Source organism: Hemitrygon akajei, chromosome 24 (assembly GCF_048418815.1).
Source record: "Hemitrygon akajei chromosome 24, sHemAka1.3, whole genome shotgun sequence".
In the NCBI taxonomy this organism is placed as follows: Eukaryota; Metazoa; Chordata; class Chondrichthyes; order Myliobatiformes; family Dasyatidae; genus Hemitrygon; species Hemitrygon akajei.
The window spans coordinates 25,235,350-25,251,899 of record NC_133147.1 but is presented as its reverse complement, the minus strand read 5'-3'; the positions used below and the strand labels follow the sequence as shown (position 1 = coordinate 25,251,899).

Here is a 16,550-nt window from a genome sequence, read left to right as displayed (position 1 = left end):
AGACCTGATCTTTCTGCACCACGACGAGTGGGCCATTGGAATCGGGCGTCCAAACGATGTTGCTGCTTATGCCTCGGGTCCTGTTGGTGTGCTACTGTGATTTTCTGGACGTATAGTGTTACCTGATGTCAGTTGAAAGAGTTCCGCCGGGATCCTCTACATAGCACTATCCAGAGACAGAGAAGCAGTTTCAGCGACAGGTTACTATCGATGCAATGCTCCTCAGACAGGATGAAGAGGTCAATACTCCCCAATGCCATTAGGCTTTACAATTCAACCGCCAGGGCTTAAGAACTTTTTAAAAGCTATTATTAATGCTTTTTGAGATAGTGATTTAGATGCATATCATATTTTTTTACTGAGTTAAGTATTGTATGTAATTAGTTTTGCTACAACAAGTGTATGGGACATTGGAAAAAAAGTTGAATTTCCCCATGGGGATGAATAAAGTATCTATCTATCTATCTATCTATCTATTAGTGACGAAGACACACGTGAAAACCAAAATGTGGACATAGTGTTTGGAGGTTAAGAGAGATGCACGTCACTGGGGGTATTTAATAAATTGTGGGAGCTTATCCCCATTGTACACCTCCCCCAGCCATAAAAATCTTAAGGAACCATTCCATGGTTCTCAGTTCTGGATTCAGGAAAAAGACCCTTGTTTGCATAATTCCCATTTTAATGCATCTCCCAGTCCGCAGATCGCAACTGCAAAGGTGAGAAGTGATTCTGCCCCTCTTCCACTAACCACATGTGAGAGGACATGTATCCGGTGCAAGAAACCCCATTGCCCCTCCCCACACCATCGCCACCACAACTCACCACCGCACCACCCACATCGCTCTTCACTCCAGTTGAAATCGTTCGACAGAAACTAGATATTAGAGCGGAGACGGATACGAATATTGGAAAGCCTAGGTACAGTGGAGAATTCCTTTCAGTTCTGAATGCGTCAGAATAGCACCCTATGTATATATATGTGCCAAGAACGCTTTCAGAGTATTGCGCACAAAGGTATTACAAACAAGAGTGGCCTTCTTCAGTGCGTTTTCTATTAACTACTCTGTGTCTATGTTTAGCTTGTACCGAAGCTCGGGGTCTTTTCCCTAGGGTGTAAGCATCAAGGTAAAAATATGAAATCCTAGAGGATGACAAGTTTTAAGGCCACGTAGATACAGTAGATGGCAACCGGCAGAAGTGTTAACACATTGCTTGCTGTCCTGAATGGTGGTGAAAGAGGAGACGAATGGGCAGGTGTAGCACTTCTTCCGCTGCAGGGGTAAGTACCCGGAGGGAGTCAAATAGGGTGGGACGAATGGACATCACATTCGCACGGAACGCCGAGCGTGGGGGTAAAAGTATGTCATATGTAAATCATTCTCTTACAATCACAAGTCAACCAATTAAATTAATCTTTATGTTAAATAATAATATCTGATACACAATAATGGGATAGGGTATAATTCAAATTTTGTCTAGAATATTGAGCAAAATTTATTTTTGACTAAACGGAACGAATTTGCTAATTTTATTGTGTGCAATGATCTGCTACTTCCGTGAAAGGGATAATGAATGTGAATTGTTCAGCGGGAACTTCATCAGACGCTTCAACTCCATCCGGAATTTAGTTTGAGTCACTGCGTAGATAAACGTGTTTGTGCAGCAACTCAGCATCTGAAACATGTTGGCACTTTCCATCAGGATAAATATGGCGTTGCTGTAACCATTGATTGTATAACCAATTTGAAATCGTGATAAAATGAAGTAGATAACATATGGCATCCACAGAAGTATGAAACATCCCGAGATTGCGAAGAGCAGGACGATCGACTTCCTGCGGCTTTCCATCTCCGGGTCGCTCTGTCTCTCTCCCAACGAACAACTACGGAGTCTCCTACGAGCCCGACTGGCCACGAGAATGTGCCTGACAGTCAGTGCGTTGAACGAAAGAATAAGCAGGAAAGGGATGCAGGGGGTCAGAAGGCGATCGGTCCAATAAAATACTATCCACAGCAGGAAAGAATAAAGGACGCTACTCGTTTTGCAATACCAGGGCACGTTGTTAATGACGTAGATTGGTTCGTGCAAAAAGTACCAGGGGATGTTGATCACGCAGCCCAAAGTACAGACGACAGCGACAACAATGCTAGCGGTTCTGTGGGTGCAGTATTTTGCTTTGAATTTCTGCCAGCAGATGGCGACATATCGGTCAAAGGTAAACGTGACCGTTAACCAAACTGAACTGTCCCTGGCGGCGTAAATTATCGCAGTACTGAAGCTGCACACGGGCGTGATGGAAAGGTAACTACCGGGGAAATAAATAGCGGGAATTCTGTTTAATATCACAGCGGTAATTATTACCAGAAGATCCGTTGCCGCCATGGACACGAGGTACCGGCTGATACATCTAGACAGGCCGCAGTTACTTCGGGACAGGATCACAATGGCTACTACATTAACTGTGGAAGAAACAATTGGAGATTAGAGACTGAACTCACACGCAGCAGAAGTAATTCAGGAGCTTGAAAATAGGTTTGCAGAATTTTGTATCACCAAAAAAAACTTCGATAAATTTCTATAGATGTTCTACAATGAAAATTATCCGAACTGATTGCATTAAGACCTGGCTTGGAAACGAGAATGACCAGGAACTAAAACAAGTGCAGGAAAAGGTTTCTGGGCTCCATTAACACACGATAATCAAATGTACACACTGCGCCCACTTTATTAGGAGCACTGGCACACGCGTTCGTAGATGCCAATATCAGATTAATTAATCATGTGACAGGAATTTAGTGGCATAAAACCTGCAAGCAATGCATAGAGGAGATTTTCCCAACAGGGGATACACGAACGTCTCGGTCCGTGGTCGGGAGCATGGCATAAAAATGTTGGGCGTCCCTGGTCAAGTTCTTGTAGAGACCAAATATCAGAATGGGGATGCAATGTGATCGCAGTGACCTCGAGCATGGAATGATAGTTGGTGCCAGACCGAATGATTTCAGGGTCTCTGAACCTGCTTAACTTCAGGGATTTTTATGCACAAAAGTCTTTGGAAAATGACACAAACACACAAAAAAAAACATCCAGTGAGCGTCAGCTCTGCGGACGAAAATGCCTTGTTAATGGGAGAGGATAGAGGAGAAGGCCGAGATAGTTTCAGGCAGACCGAAGGCGACAGCAACTCAAATAACTGTGGGTTATCTCTGTACACTCAGAGAGAAATCTGTGGCTGCTTTTCTCCTCAATTAATCCACTTTAGGGCATGTCGATGATGGTGCTAAATAAGGCGAAATCATCCCATGAAGAGTTAAAATCGGTTCAATTGTTAAACAGCGTGATAAAGACAGTAAACTCATTTATTCCAGTTACAGATGTGGGGACACGTTCGCAACATTAAAAAATGCCATTTAATTAATTTAGTTACTGCCAAATATTTGCTGCATGTTTACTGTGTCAAGAAAGCCGTCCAGCTATCAGTTAAAAACATCTCTATCTCTATTTTCCTTTTAAGCTACAATATCTGTGCGTCTTAGGCACGCTAGACTATGTACCGAAGACGTCTGCATACCTATGTGGATACAATGGATGTTATGTATTTGTTTTTAACATATACGGTACAAAAACACTGTGTCTACTTCATTAGGTACACCTGTAGGCAGCAATTCAATTCATAAAGACCCCAATAGCATAATACATAAGACGACGGATCTTTAGTTAGTAAGAAATGCTTTACCTGGTACCGCGATCACTGCAAGAACCGTGTAGTAAATTGCGTATACCAGGCCTCTAGGAGGGGCGTGCATTTTCCGTGACGGTATGCTACACCCGTTCCTAACACCAATGCGCTATTCTCGATTTCGGTATGAGTCCTTATATAGCTGACTTTCAAACGCGAATATCAGTTAAAAAAAAGCTCATGTTGTTTACAATTCCATCATGACGAATGACATTAATTTACGGTACAGTCAGTGAACACAAACAATGACTGATGTCACAATTATTATCGCTGGCAGCTGACGAGCAAACAAATTTGGTAACATCCCCATCAGAGTTCCCTCGTAAATTAAGAAATTACTGTAACTCATCTCGCGTTGCGATTAGTTTAGTGGTGGGCTGAGTTGGGGGTGGGGGGGGGTGAAGGTGGGGGATGGAGGCCGTATTGTATACACATTTAAATCTCAATAATGAATATTAACCTGTTGCTATTCTCTTACCCGACATTATCATTCTAGACACATCGATGTGACGTTACAGAACACTACAGCACTGTACAGGCCCTTCATGTTGTGCCGACCTATATAATCCTTTGAAAAAAGTACTAAACCCACACTACCCCTTAACCCCCCATTTTTCTTTCATCCATGTGCCTGTCCAAGAGGCCCATAAATACCTCTAATGTTTTAGCCTCCACCACCATCCCTGGCAAGTCATTCCAGGCACTCACAACCCTCTGTGTAAAGGATTTACCCCTGATATCTCCCATAAACTTCCCTGCCTTAATTTTGTACATATGCCCTCTGGTGTTTGCTATTGGTGCCTTGGGAAACAGGTACTGACTATCCACCCTATCTATGCCTCTCATAATCATGTAGACCTCCATCAAGTCCCCTCTCATTCTTCTACGCTCCAAAGAGAAAAGTCGAAGCTCTGTTAACCTTGCTTCATATGACTTGTTCTCCAATCTAGGCAACATCCTGGTAAATCTCCTCTGCACCCTCTCCATAGCTTCCACTTCCTTCCTATAATGAGGTGACCAGAATTGAACACAGTACTCTAAGTGCGGTCTCACCAGAGATTTGTAGAGTTGCAACATGACCTCTCTACTCTTGAACTCAGTCCCCCTGTGCAGCAACCTTGAGGGATGTATGGATTTGAACTCCAAGGTCCCATTGTTCGTCCACACTCTTAAGTAACTGACATTAATCCTGTACTCAGTCTTCAGGTTTGTCCTTCCAAAATGCATCACCTCACACTTGTCCGGATTGAACTCCATCTGCCATTTTTCTGCCTAACTTTGTAGCCTGTCTATATCCTCTTGTAACCTTCGACAACCTACAGCTCCATCCACAACTCCTCCAATCTTCGTGTCATCGGCAAACTTACTCACACATTCTTCCGCCTCTACATCCAGGTCATTTATAAAAATCACAAAGAGCTGGAGTCCCAGGACAGATCCCTGCGGCACTCCACTAGTCATCGACCACCAGTCAGAATACTTCCCTTCCACAACTACCCTCTGCTTTCTGCCTTTAAGCCAATTTTTTTTTTATCCAAACAGCCAAGTTTCCACTTATCCCAAGCCTCATGACTTTCTGGATGAGTCTCTCATGAAGGACCTTGTCAAATGCTTTGATAAAGTCCATGTAGACCATATCCACTGTCTTATCCTCATCAATTTCTTTTGTTACCTCTTCAAAAAAACTCAGTCAGGCTCGTGAGGTACGATCTTCCCTTCACAAAGCCATGTTGACTATCCAGGAGTAGACTGTACTTCTCCAAATACTCGTAGATCCCATCCTTAAGAATCCTTTCCAGTAGTTTGCATACCACCGACGTATAGTTCCCAGGTTTCTCCCTATTACTTTTTTTTAAAACAAGGGAACAACATTCTCCAGTCCTCAGGCACTTCCCCTCCAGTCAAAGAGGATTCAAAGATCACAGCAAATGCTCCTGCGATCTCTTCTCTCAATTCCCACAACAACCTGGGCTGTATCATATCTGGCACTGGGTATTTATCAACCTTAATGTTTTTAAAATGATCCAGCACTTCATTTTCCTTAATCTCCACATTGTCCAGCACACAGGCTCGCCCTACTTCGACCTCATCCGGATCAAGATCCTTTTCACTCGTGAATACTGAAGCAAAGTATTCATTTAGGACCTCCCCAACCTCCTCTGCTTCCAGGCACATGTTACCCTCTTTATCTTTTAGCGACCCCACCTTAGTTCTCGTTATCCTCCAATTCTTCACATGCGCTTAGAACGCCTTTGGGGTTCTTCTTAATCCTACATGCCAAGGCCTTCTCATGTCCCCTTCGAGCTCTCCTAAATCCTTTCTTTAGCTCCTTCCTGGCTACACTATATTTCTAATAAGCCCGTCCTTCCTACTTCCTACTTCTTGCTTCTTATATCTAACATATGCGTCCTTTTTCCTCTTGACGAGTTGCCTTACATGTTTCGTCAGCCACGGTTTCCTTTTCCTACCATTTTTTCCCTGCCTCAGTGGGACAAACCTATCCTGAACCCAGCTCAAGTGGTCCCTAAACTTCTCCCACATTACTTCTGTGCTTTCCCCTTTGAACATCTGTTTCCAATTTACTCTCGCTAGTTCCTGCCTCATCCCTTCAAAGTTAGCCCTTCCCCAGTTAAGCATTTTAACATTTCGTCTGATTTTATCCCTTTCCGAAGCTATACTGAAGCTAAGGGAGTTGTGGTCACTCACACCAAAATGCTCCCCCACCAAGAGGACTGTCACCTGACCAGGTTCATTACCCAGATCTAGATCCAGCATAGCCTCTCCTCTCGTCTGCCGGTCCACATACTGTGTTAAGAATCCTTCTTGAACGCACCTGACAAATTCAGCCCCATCTAGCTCCCTTGCACTCAGGAGGTGCCAGTCAATATGAGGAAAGTTGAAATCACCGATAGCTACTACCCTGTATTTCCTGCACCATTCTAAAATCTGCCTGCTTATCTGCTACTCGGTGTCCCGAGGGCTATTCGGGGGTCTATAGACTACTCCGAGGACGGTGATTGATCCCTTCCTATTTCTGACTACCACCCAAACTGACTCGGTGGACAATCCTTCTGTAGCGTCCTCCCCTTCTATAGCCATGATACTATCCCTGACCAGACTCTGTGCCAGAGGCACGGCCACTGTCGCTTCCCCCAGGTAGGCTGTCGCCCCCAACAGTACTCAAAGAGAAGTGCTTATTGTCAAGGGGTACAGCCACAGTGGTACTCTCCAGTACCTGCCTTTTCCCCTTCCCTCTCCTGACTATGTACCATTTCTCTATCCCCCGTGGCCCCGGAGTGACCATCTGTCTGTAACACGTCTCTCTCACCTCCTCTCTCTCCCTGACCAGACGAAGGTAATCGAACTGCAGCTCCAGTTCCCTAACACGGTCCCTTAGGATTTGCATCTCTATGCACAGGGTGCAGATGTGGCCGTCCGGGACGCCGGGAGACTCCAGGACTTCCCACATCTGACACCGACCACACAAAACTGGCCTCACATACATACTACCTCCTTTTGCAATCAACAACTGCCTCACCTCGTCCCGTTACCACCGGAGACCGTTGAGCCAAAGCCCTTTCACTCTGCTGCCTTTCTTTCCGCTGCCCGCTGGATATGGCTGCCTTCTTATTAAACTGTTCACGCTTAACTGGCCGACATCACGTGCCTGCGCAGTCTGGCCTCTCTGTTCCCCCGTGAACTCAGAATGTCTTCCCGCTGGAAATTCTTAGGTGCTCTCCCGCTGTTTTCTTGTTCCGAATCCCGAATCTCGAAGTTCGAATTCTGAATTTTATATATATTTCTATAGCTAACTATTTATTTACTTATTTATGTATGTATGTACATTTTATACATGTAATGTCTACCTGCACCCAATGAACATTTCTTTAGCTATACCTACACATCTGCTCGTTAATACGTATATCTGATTAGCCAATCGTGTGAGAGCAATTAATTAATAAGGACCATATGACCAGAGGACAGAGTAGCAGAATGAGGCCATTCGGCACATTCATTCTGCTCTGCAGATCCATCATGGCTGATTTAATGGCTCTCTCCAGCCCGTTCTCTTGCTTCCTCACTGCAATCGTTGACGCTCTCACTAATCAAGAACCAATCAAACTCCGCTTCAAATCTCTCTCTAAAGTCCTCTTCAGCCGTCTGGGACAATGAATTCAACAGATCACCACTTTCCGACTTAAGATATTTTACCCCTCTCGCCTTGCCACATCCTCCAAACCAGCAGGGAATACAAGCCAGAGACAGCAAGCGCTACTGATGCTTCAATCCTTCATCGCCGCAGAGGAATGTCGAGCCAGGTCAATGGGCATATTTAAGGCAAAGGTTAATCGGTTCCTGATCAAAGAATATGGGTAGAAGGGTGGAGAATAGGTTGGGATAATATATCAGCCATGATAGAAAAAGATATATGAGCAGAATAGGCCATTCAACCCATCGATTCTGCTCCACCATCCAATCATGGAGTGATCCAATTCTTCCAGTCAACCCCACTCCCTGCCTACTCCCTATACCCGTTGATGCCCTGGCTAATCCGGAACCTATCTATCTCTACGTTAAATGCACCGAATGTCTTGGACTCCACAGCCGCTCGTGGCAAAAAATTTCACAGATTTGCTACCCACTGCCTAAAGTAATTTCTCAGCCTCTCTATTCTAAATGGACTTACTTTAAACCTGAAGTCGTGCCCTATTGTCCTGCACTCCACTACCATGAGAAATAACTTTGTCATATCTAATCTGTTTGGACCTTTTAACATTCGGAATGTTTCTATGAGCTCCCCCTTTATTCTCTTGAACTCCAGGGAACAGCCCAACAGGTGCAAGACCTTCCTCATACGGTAATCCTTTCTTTCCTGTAATATTTCTCGTGAATTTTCTCTGAACCTTCACCAATGTCAATATATCCTTTCTAAAATAATGAGCTCAAAGCTGCACACAATACTCTAAGTGTGGTCTCACGAATATCTTATAGAGCCTGACTATCACATCCCTGCTCTTGTATTCTATATCCCTAGAAATAAATGCCAACATTATATTTAAGAACGGCTTTCTTCACCATCGACTCAACATGGAAGTTAATCCTCGGGTTATACTGCTCAAGACTTCCCAAGTCCCCTTGCGTCTCTGCATTTTGAATTCTCTCCCCATCTAAACAATATTCAGCCGTTTATTTCTTACACCGAAGTGCATGGCCTTACACTTTCCAACATTGTATTTCACTTGCCACTTCTTTTTCACATTCCCTTAAACTATCTAAATCTCTCTGCAGGTTCTCTGTTTACTCAACACTACCCGCTCGTCCACCTGTTTTTGTATCATCGGCAAAGTTAGCCACAAATCCATTAACCCCATAGACCAAATCATTGCCAACACTGACCCCTGTGGAACTCTATTGGTTACCTGCAGCCATCCAGATTAGGATCCTTTTTTTTCCCACTCTCTGATTTCTGCTGATCTGTCAATGCTAGTAATTGCCCTGTAACTCCATGGGATCCTATCTTGCTAAGCAGCCTTATGTGTTGCAAAGGCCTTATGAAATTCGAAGTACACCACATCTACTGTATTTTCTTTGTCTACCCTGTTTGTAATTTCCTCAAAAATTGCAGTAGGTTAGTCAGGCAGGATTTTCTTTTCAGGAAACCATGCTGGCTTTGGCCTATCGTGCCATGTGCCTCCAGTACTCCGTAATCTTATCACTAACAATCGATTCCAACCACTGCTGTCAAGCTAACAGGTCCATAGATTCCTTTCTGCTGCCTTCTTAAATAGCGGAGTAACATTTGCAACTGTCCAGTCATCCGGTACAATCCCAGAATCTGAGGATTCTTAATATTGTTTTTTTCTCTTTTGAGACATTGTAAGCGTTACTTACTTCGATATACTCTTGTTATTTTGATAACAACAACAGCAACAATAACAACATTAATAATAATAATAATAATAATAATAATAATAATAATAATAATAATAATAATAATAACAACAACAACAACAACAACAACAACAACAACAACAACAACAACAACAACAACAATAATACAAGATTTGAAAAGATTCTGGAAAGATCATTGTTAATGCCTCCGAATTTCTCCAGCCACTTCCTTCAGAACCCTTGTCTGCATTCAGTCAGTTCCAGGAGATTTATCCACCCTCAGATCATTAAGCTTCCTCTGCACCTTCCCAGTCGTAAGTTTCAGAATCAGAACCATTTTTATTATTACCAGCATGTGACGTGAAATTTGTTAACTTAGCAGCATTAGTTCAATGCAATACAGAGAGAGAAAAAATAATATTAACAATAAATAAAACATACGAGTAAATCAATTACGTCTATTGATACATCAATAATGTGCAAAAACAGAACTACTGTATATTAATAAACAAGTGATGTAGTGTCAAAAGCTTCAATATCCAGTTAGGAATCCGATGACAGACGGGAAGAAGCTATTCCTGAATCGTTGAGTGTGTGGCTTCAGACTTCTGTACCTTTTACTTGATGATAACTGTGAGAAAAGAGCATGCCCTGGGTGCTGGAGGCCCTTAATAATGAACGCTGCTTTTCTGAAACACAGCTCCCTAAAGATGTCCTGACGAAGGGTCTCGGCCCGAAACGTCGACACTGCTTCTCCTTATAGATGCTGCCTGGCCTGCTGTGTTCAACCACCATTTTGTGTGTGTTGTTGTTTGAATTTCCAGCATCTTCAGATTTCCTTGTGTTTGCTCCCTAAAGATATCCTGGGTAGCTTGACGGAGCTGTCTAGATTTGCAACTTTCTGAAGCTACTTTCGGTCCTGGGCAGTAGCTCTTCAACACCAGTCAGTGATGCAGCCTGTCAGAATGCTCTCCACAGTACAACTATCGAAGTTTTTGACTGCACATGCTTCACCTCCTTGACACACATGAATGTCCGGTATACTGCAGGTGTCTTCCATTGTGACGACATTCAGTTCCTCTGCCATCTCTGCGTCTCTCATTACAATATCTCCAGCGTCATTTTCCATTGGTGCTATATCTGCTCTCAACTCTCTTTTATCCGATATATATTTAAAACAGCTTTTTCTATCTTATTTGATGCTGGTCGCCAGCTTCCTTTCATAATTCACCTTTTTTTCCTAATAGCCGTATTACCTTCCTTCTGCAAGATTTAAACGCTTCCAATCCTCTATCTTTCCACGAATTTTGGCTTCCTTGTATGCTCTGTCCTTTGATTTTACTTCGACTCTAACTTCACTTTTCAGCCACGGTAGTGTCCTTCCATTCGAAAATTTCTTCTTCTTTGGAATATATCTGTCTTGTACCCTCATTATTTTTTTCGCAGAAACTCCAGCCATTGCTGCTCTGCTGCCCTTTCTGCAGATGTCTCTTTCCAATCAACCTTGTCCAGTTCTCCTCTCCTACCATTGTAATTTCCTTTATTCAATGGAAACACCGACACATTGGAATTTAGATTCTCCTTCTCAAATTTCAAAGTGAACTTGATCATATTGTGATCTGTGTTCCCTAATGGTTCAACATTAAACAACACCCAATACAGTACAGCCTAGTGGGCTCCACAACAAGCTGTACTAAAAAGCCATCACTTAGACATTCTACAATTGTTTTCTCTCCAGAGGTCCATTACTCGCCTGATTTTCCCGATCTATTTTCATGTTAAAATACCCAACGATTATTATGTCATTGCCCTTCTGACACACCTTTACCATCTCCGTTACCCGGCTGCTTTTTGGAGGCCTGTGTACTGCCATTTTACCCTTGTAATTTCGTAACTCAACCCATAGAGACTCGACACATTCTGATCCGATATCATCCCATTCTAATTATTTAATATTATTTCTTATACACAGGGCACACTAACCCATGTACCTACTAACCTATCTTCCCGAAACATCGTATATCCTTGGACGTTTAGCTTCCAATAGCAGCCATCCTTTAGCCAAGTTTCAGAGATGGCCACAACGTCATACCTGCCAGCCTGTAGATGAATTTCAATATCGTCCATTTTTAATACTTATGCTGCGTGGATTCAAATATAACACTTTCAGACCAGTATCTGTTGCGTTCTGTTTTATCTGCACCACGCCTCTATTGCCCTGTAACTCACTCCACTGGCTGTAATTATGAGTGAGTGAGGAAGGGAATTGCGAGATGAGACGAGGAATGAAAAGAACAGTGAGAGCAGAATGTAAAGGATATGGAGGACAGAGAGTGAAGAGAGGCTCCCGCTGTTGAGAACACACAAGGCGTGTACAGTGCCTTGACAAATTGGACAGAGAATGGAAGGAGGAATCCAACCAGAATTCTGTGCCGCTGTTCCTGGTACCGAGGTCAGTAGGAATCAACAGGAATCTTTCCTGATTTGCACTCCTCCCTCCCTAACTTGGGAGTTACTGGATCGGGATCAGACGCAGGAAGCGAGTTGATCTCCCTTTCTCGTAACGCACTGGATCACTAGGACGGGAAGGTTCCCTAGTTTTCTTGCATTCCGTTCCACATGTCCCTGACCCCGGTATGTCAAAGGTCATGTGGTGGCTTCCCGTGCATCAGACCTCCCCTCCAACGTTGAAAAGTCACGCACAGGAGCTCACTATTAAAGCACATAATATTAGAATCGATTGTTCGCACTAACTTTGTGTGTGTGTGTGTGTGTGTGTGTGTGTGTGTGTGTGTGTGTGTGTGTGTGTGTGTGTGTGTGTGTGTGTGTGTGTGTGTGTGTGTGAGAGAAAGAGAGTGTGTGTGTGTGTGTGTGTGTATGAGAGAGAGCAAGAGAGAAAGGGGAGAGAAGGGGAATGAGAGATGTTGACGCATATCAAGGGAATGCGAGCAATGTGGGGAGTGCACGAGGATACTAGTGCGTGCGAAGGGGTTGCTCCGAACGTCAACTCATCCTGTTGTACTTTCACCAACAGAGACATGGTGTTTAAAGCTTGGGTGTATTTGCACCCCCACCAACCCACCGCACCTGGCACACATTTTCTATCTGGTGCACACCCCTTGCAATGCACTCAACTGCTACCTGAGAAACACGCTCCCCATTGCACATTGACAAACACAGTACTGTGCAAAAGTCTTAAACACCCTGTGTGCATATATGTGCCAAAGACTTTTGCAAAGTGTTGCATACGAAAAGCTTTACAACCCGAGTGGCCTACTTCTGTGCTGTTTAAAGGGACTACTCTATGAATCTATGATTAACTTCGGTAGAAGCTCGCAGTCTTTTCGCCAGGCTGGTAATATCAAGCTAAAACATAACATCTGAGAGGCTGACAGGTTTAAAGGAGGTTTCCGGTTTCAGAAGATGATCTGCAGGATAATGCCTGGATTAGAGGGCTTGAGCTGTAAGGGCCTACTTATCTATTGCCCTTACACCGCTGCCGTTACGATCAGCAATGACGGTCCTCCATCTGTGTTGCTGTTTAGCACTTCCTTAACTATGTTACCAACTCCGTGTTAACTACTGACAGATTAAAATAGAGATTAGCGAAACTTGGGCTGTTTACTCCGGACCGTAGGAGACTGAGGGAAAATCTGATCAAAGTTATAAGAGAGGCATAGATATTGTGAATAAGAAGAGATTTTTAGTATTACCAGATTACAAATACCGAGTGTCATAGATTGGAAGTGAAAGTTTCAAGGATATATGCGAAATCTGATAGGGTGGCGGAGTGGGTGAAGGTGGAAGGTGGGACATGATACATGGAAAAGGTAAAGGGCCAATGAAGAAATAGCTTGATAGGAGAGGAGAGTGGACCATGGAGAAACTGAACGTGCAAGGGTATCTGAGGGAAGACAGGGGAAGACGAGAGGAAGAGAAGATACAAAGTGGAACTAGAATAGGAAATAGAGGATGAGCGAAGGAGAGAGCGGAAGATTACCGGATGATAGTTTAATTGATGTTCACGCCTTCCAGCTAGAAACTCGAAGCGTTGCTACTCCTACCTGAGAGACGCCGCATCGTGGCAGTAAAGAAGGCATGGGTCAATATGTTGGAATGAGAATGGAGAATGGAATGAAGATGCTTGGCCAGATCGAAACGCTATTGTTGCGGACCTAGTGGAAGTCACCCAGTCTACATCGTATCTCACTGATGTAGATGAGGCCGCAGCAGCAGCAACAGGATACAGTAGATGTCACCGACAGGCTCGAATACTCACGAGGATTGTTTGCGGCCCTGAATGATGGTGAAAGCGGAAGTGAATGGACCAGGAAGAAGACTGGGGGTTGGGTCGAATGGACAAGAAAATGACGGACATCACGTTTTCCGCAAAAAGCCTGGAGTAGGGATAATGGGAAGTTAGAGCCATCTAATTCTCCTACAATCGAGAAACACTATATAAATTAATGATTATATTAAATAATAATTTCGGATACAGAATGACGGTGAAGCATATACTTAAAATTAATTCGAGAGCTTTGAGCAAAATTTATTGAGGACTAAGGCTCGAGATTACTCATTTAATACCGTGTTTTGCACGATCCTGCCACTTCCGTGACGGAGCTAACGAATGTGAAACATTCAGTGGAAATTTCATTAGAGCGATCAATTCTTTCCAGAATTTATTTGGAGTCACTGTGTAGATAAACGTGTTTGCGCAGCAGCTCAGCATTTGAAATAGCTGGGGTATATAAAGGGTTTGAACAGAACTGTAAGCTGTGTTTTATCGTCCTTCCCTTCCTTGGTTAATTTTGATTTGGTTTGAAGCACGAGGTGGAACGTCATCTGCATCCTTATTTGCCCTTGAAACAGCAATATCTGTGTGTCTTAATGTTTCCTTACAATTAGTAAACATTTGGTAGATACAGTGTTTTGCAAAACTCTGAGGCATCCAAGACTACTTGTGAAGAATTTTGCACAGTACTGTGTATATAATGTTTGTTATGTATGCATTTTATACAAACAGTGTCTTAACCAATTTAGTGACACCTTTATCAAGTACACTTCTCAGTAGAGGTTGAATTCATAAAGAACACAAGCGCATAAGAGATAAATCACGCTTCGCGGAAGAAGTACTTCACATTCTTGACGTTCAAAGGCGACAGTCAGTTGAATAAGCTCATGTTGTTTACAAATCACTGACGAGGAATGACATTAACTTAAGATACAGTCAGTAAGGAAACATAGCGACTGACGTAAGTACAGTATTGCTAACAGGTAACGAAAACCCCATCAGAGTGTCCTGGTAAATAAGTAAATTGCTGCAATTCTTCACACTTTCTGATGAGCTGGTGGTGGGTGAGGCAATGGGGCAATATTGCATACGCGTTTATATCTCAATATTCAATATCAACAATTGCTTTTCTCTTTACCGGCCTTGGCATTCCAAATGCACTGATCTGACTTTATAGAATTGTTTAATGTATATTTATATATATACACACAGATAAATATATGTAAATTATATCATTTATACATTTTATACACTTCATGAGATACATGAACTACAGAGCTGCTCGTTAATACAAATATTCGATTAGCCGATCATGTGCGTGTAATTAGATTGATAAGGACCATATGACAGAGAAGCAGAATTTGGCCATTGGACCAATTGATACAGCTCCTCTTGTTCCATTGTGCTGATTTATAATCGCTCCTAGCCCGTTCTCCTGTCTTCTGCCCGTAACCGTTGACGCCCTTCCAAATCAAGAATCAATCAACCGCCGATTAAAGACACTCTCTGACGTCCGCCATAACCGTCTCTGACAACTAGGTAAGCACAACCACCACCTCTTCCATGAATATCTGCGCTATACACACCACCTACAATTCCGATGCTGTGCACTGATCTATCTCATTCGGTTCCATAAACACTGTCACAACTGATTGGCCCTATTCCCTAGGATCTTATCCTCTTGGTCTTCACATACCTCTAGAATGCATTGGGGTTTTCTTTAATCCTGTTCGACAAGGCCTTCTCATGGCCCTTTCTAGCACTACTAATTTCATTCTTAAACTCATTCCTGCTAGATCTATAATTTTCTAGATCTCTATTATTAACCTGTTTTTGAACTTGTTGTAAACTTTTCTTCTCGACTAGATTTTCAACAGGCATTTTGCAGCATGGTTCTTGTAACATACCATCCTTTCCCTGTTTCATTGGAACGTACATTTGCAGAACACTACACAAATATCCCCTGAGCAGTTGTCACATTTCTAGCGTACATTTTCCAGAGAATACCTTTTCCCAATTTATCCTTCCAAGTCCTGCCTGATAGTTTCATTTTCCCCTTACTTCAATTAAACGTTTTCCATTTTGTCTGTTCCTGTCACTCTCCAATACTTTAGTAAAGGAGATAGAATTGTCATCAGTATCTCCAAAATGCTCCGCCACTGACAGACCTGACACTTTACCAGTTTCACTTCCCAATATCGGAGCAAGTAAAACAACTCCTCTTTGGCTTATCTACATATTGTGTCAGTAAACCTGCCTGAACACACATAACAAGCTCCACCCCATCTAAACCCCTCACTCTTGGGAGATGCCAATTAATATTGGGGAAATTATCATCACCCATCACAACAACCCTCTTATTGTTTCACCGTTCCACAATCTGTGTCCCTATCTGCTCCCCGATGTCCCTGTTTCTATTGGCTTGTCTATAAATAACATACGGTAGTTATTTCTATGATCCCTTCCTGTTCATAACACCACCCACAAAGGCTTAGTAGATAATTCCTCCATGACTTCCTCCATTCCCGCAGTGTGACACTATCTCTGATCAGCAGTGCCACGCCCCCACGTCTTTTGCATTCCTCTCTGCCCTTTCTGAAGGTAACTGTAAGTTGTCTTCTT

The 16,550-nt window shown here is 43.1% G+C and overlaps 1 protein-coding gene across 1 annotated transcript; it reads right to left on the bottom strand.

Moving 5' to 3' along the window:
• Nucleotides 1-1,551: 1,551 nt before the first annotated feature.
• On the bottom strand, nt 1,552-3,809 carry LOC140715656 (probable G-protein coupled receptor 139). Its single transcript, XM_073028020.1, has 2 exons — nt 3,740-3,809; nt 1,552-2,462 (listed from the first exon to the last, which is right to left on the bottom strand). Exons 1-2 carry the CDS (start codon nt 3,807-3,809, stop codon nt 1,552-1,554), a joined length of 981 nt encoding a protein of 326 aa, XP_072884121.1.
• Nucleotides 3,810-16,550: the final 12,741 nt, after the last annotated feature.

Excerpts from the sequence above, each read along its gene's own strand:
- LOC140715656 (XM_073028020.1), bottom strand. The coding sequence starts at position 3,809 with ATGCACGCCCCTCCTAGAGGCCTGGTATACGCAATTTACTACACGGTT. Across the intron at positions 2,463-3,739 it reads TGCAGTGATCGCGGTACCAG|TTAATGTAGTAGCCATTGTG; the intron begins GTAAAGCATTTC and ends TTTCTTCCACAG.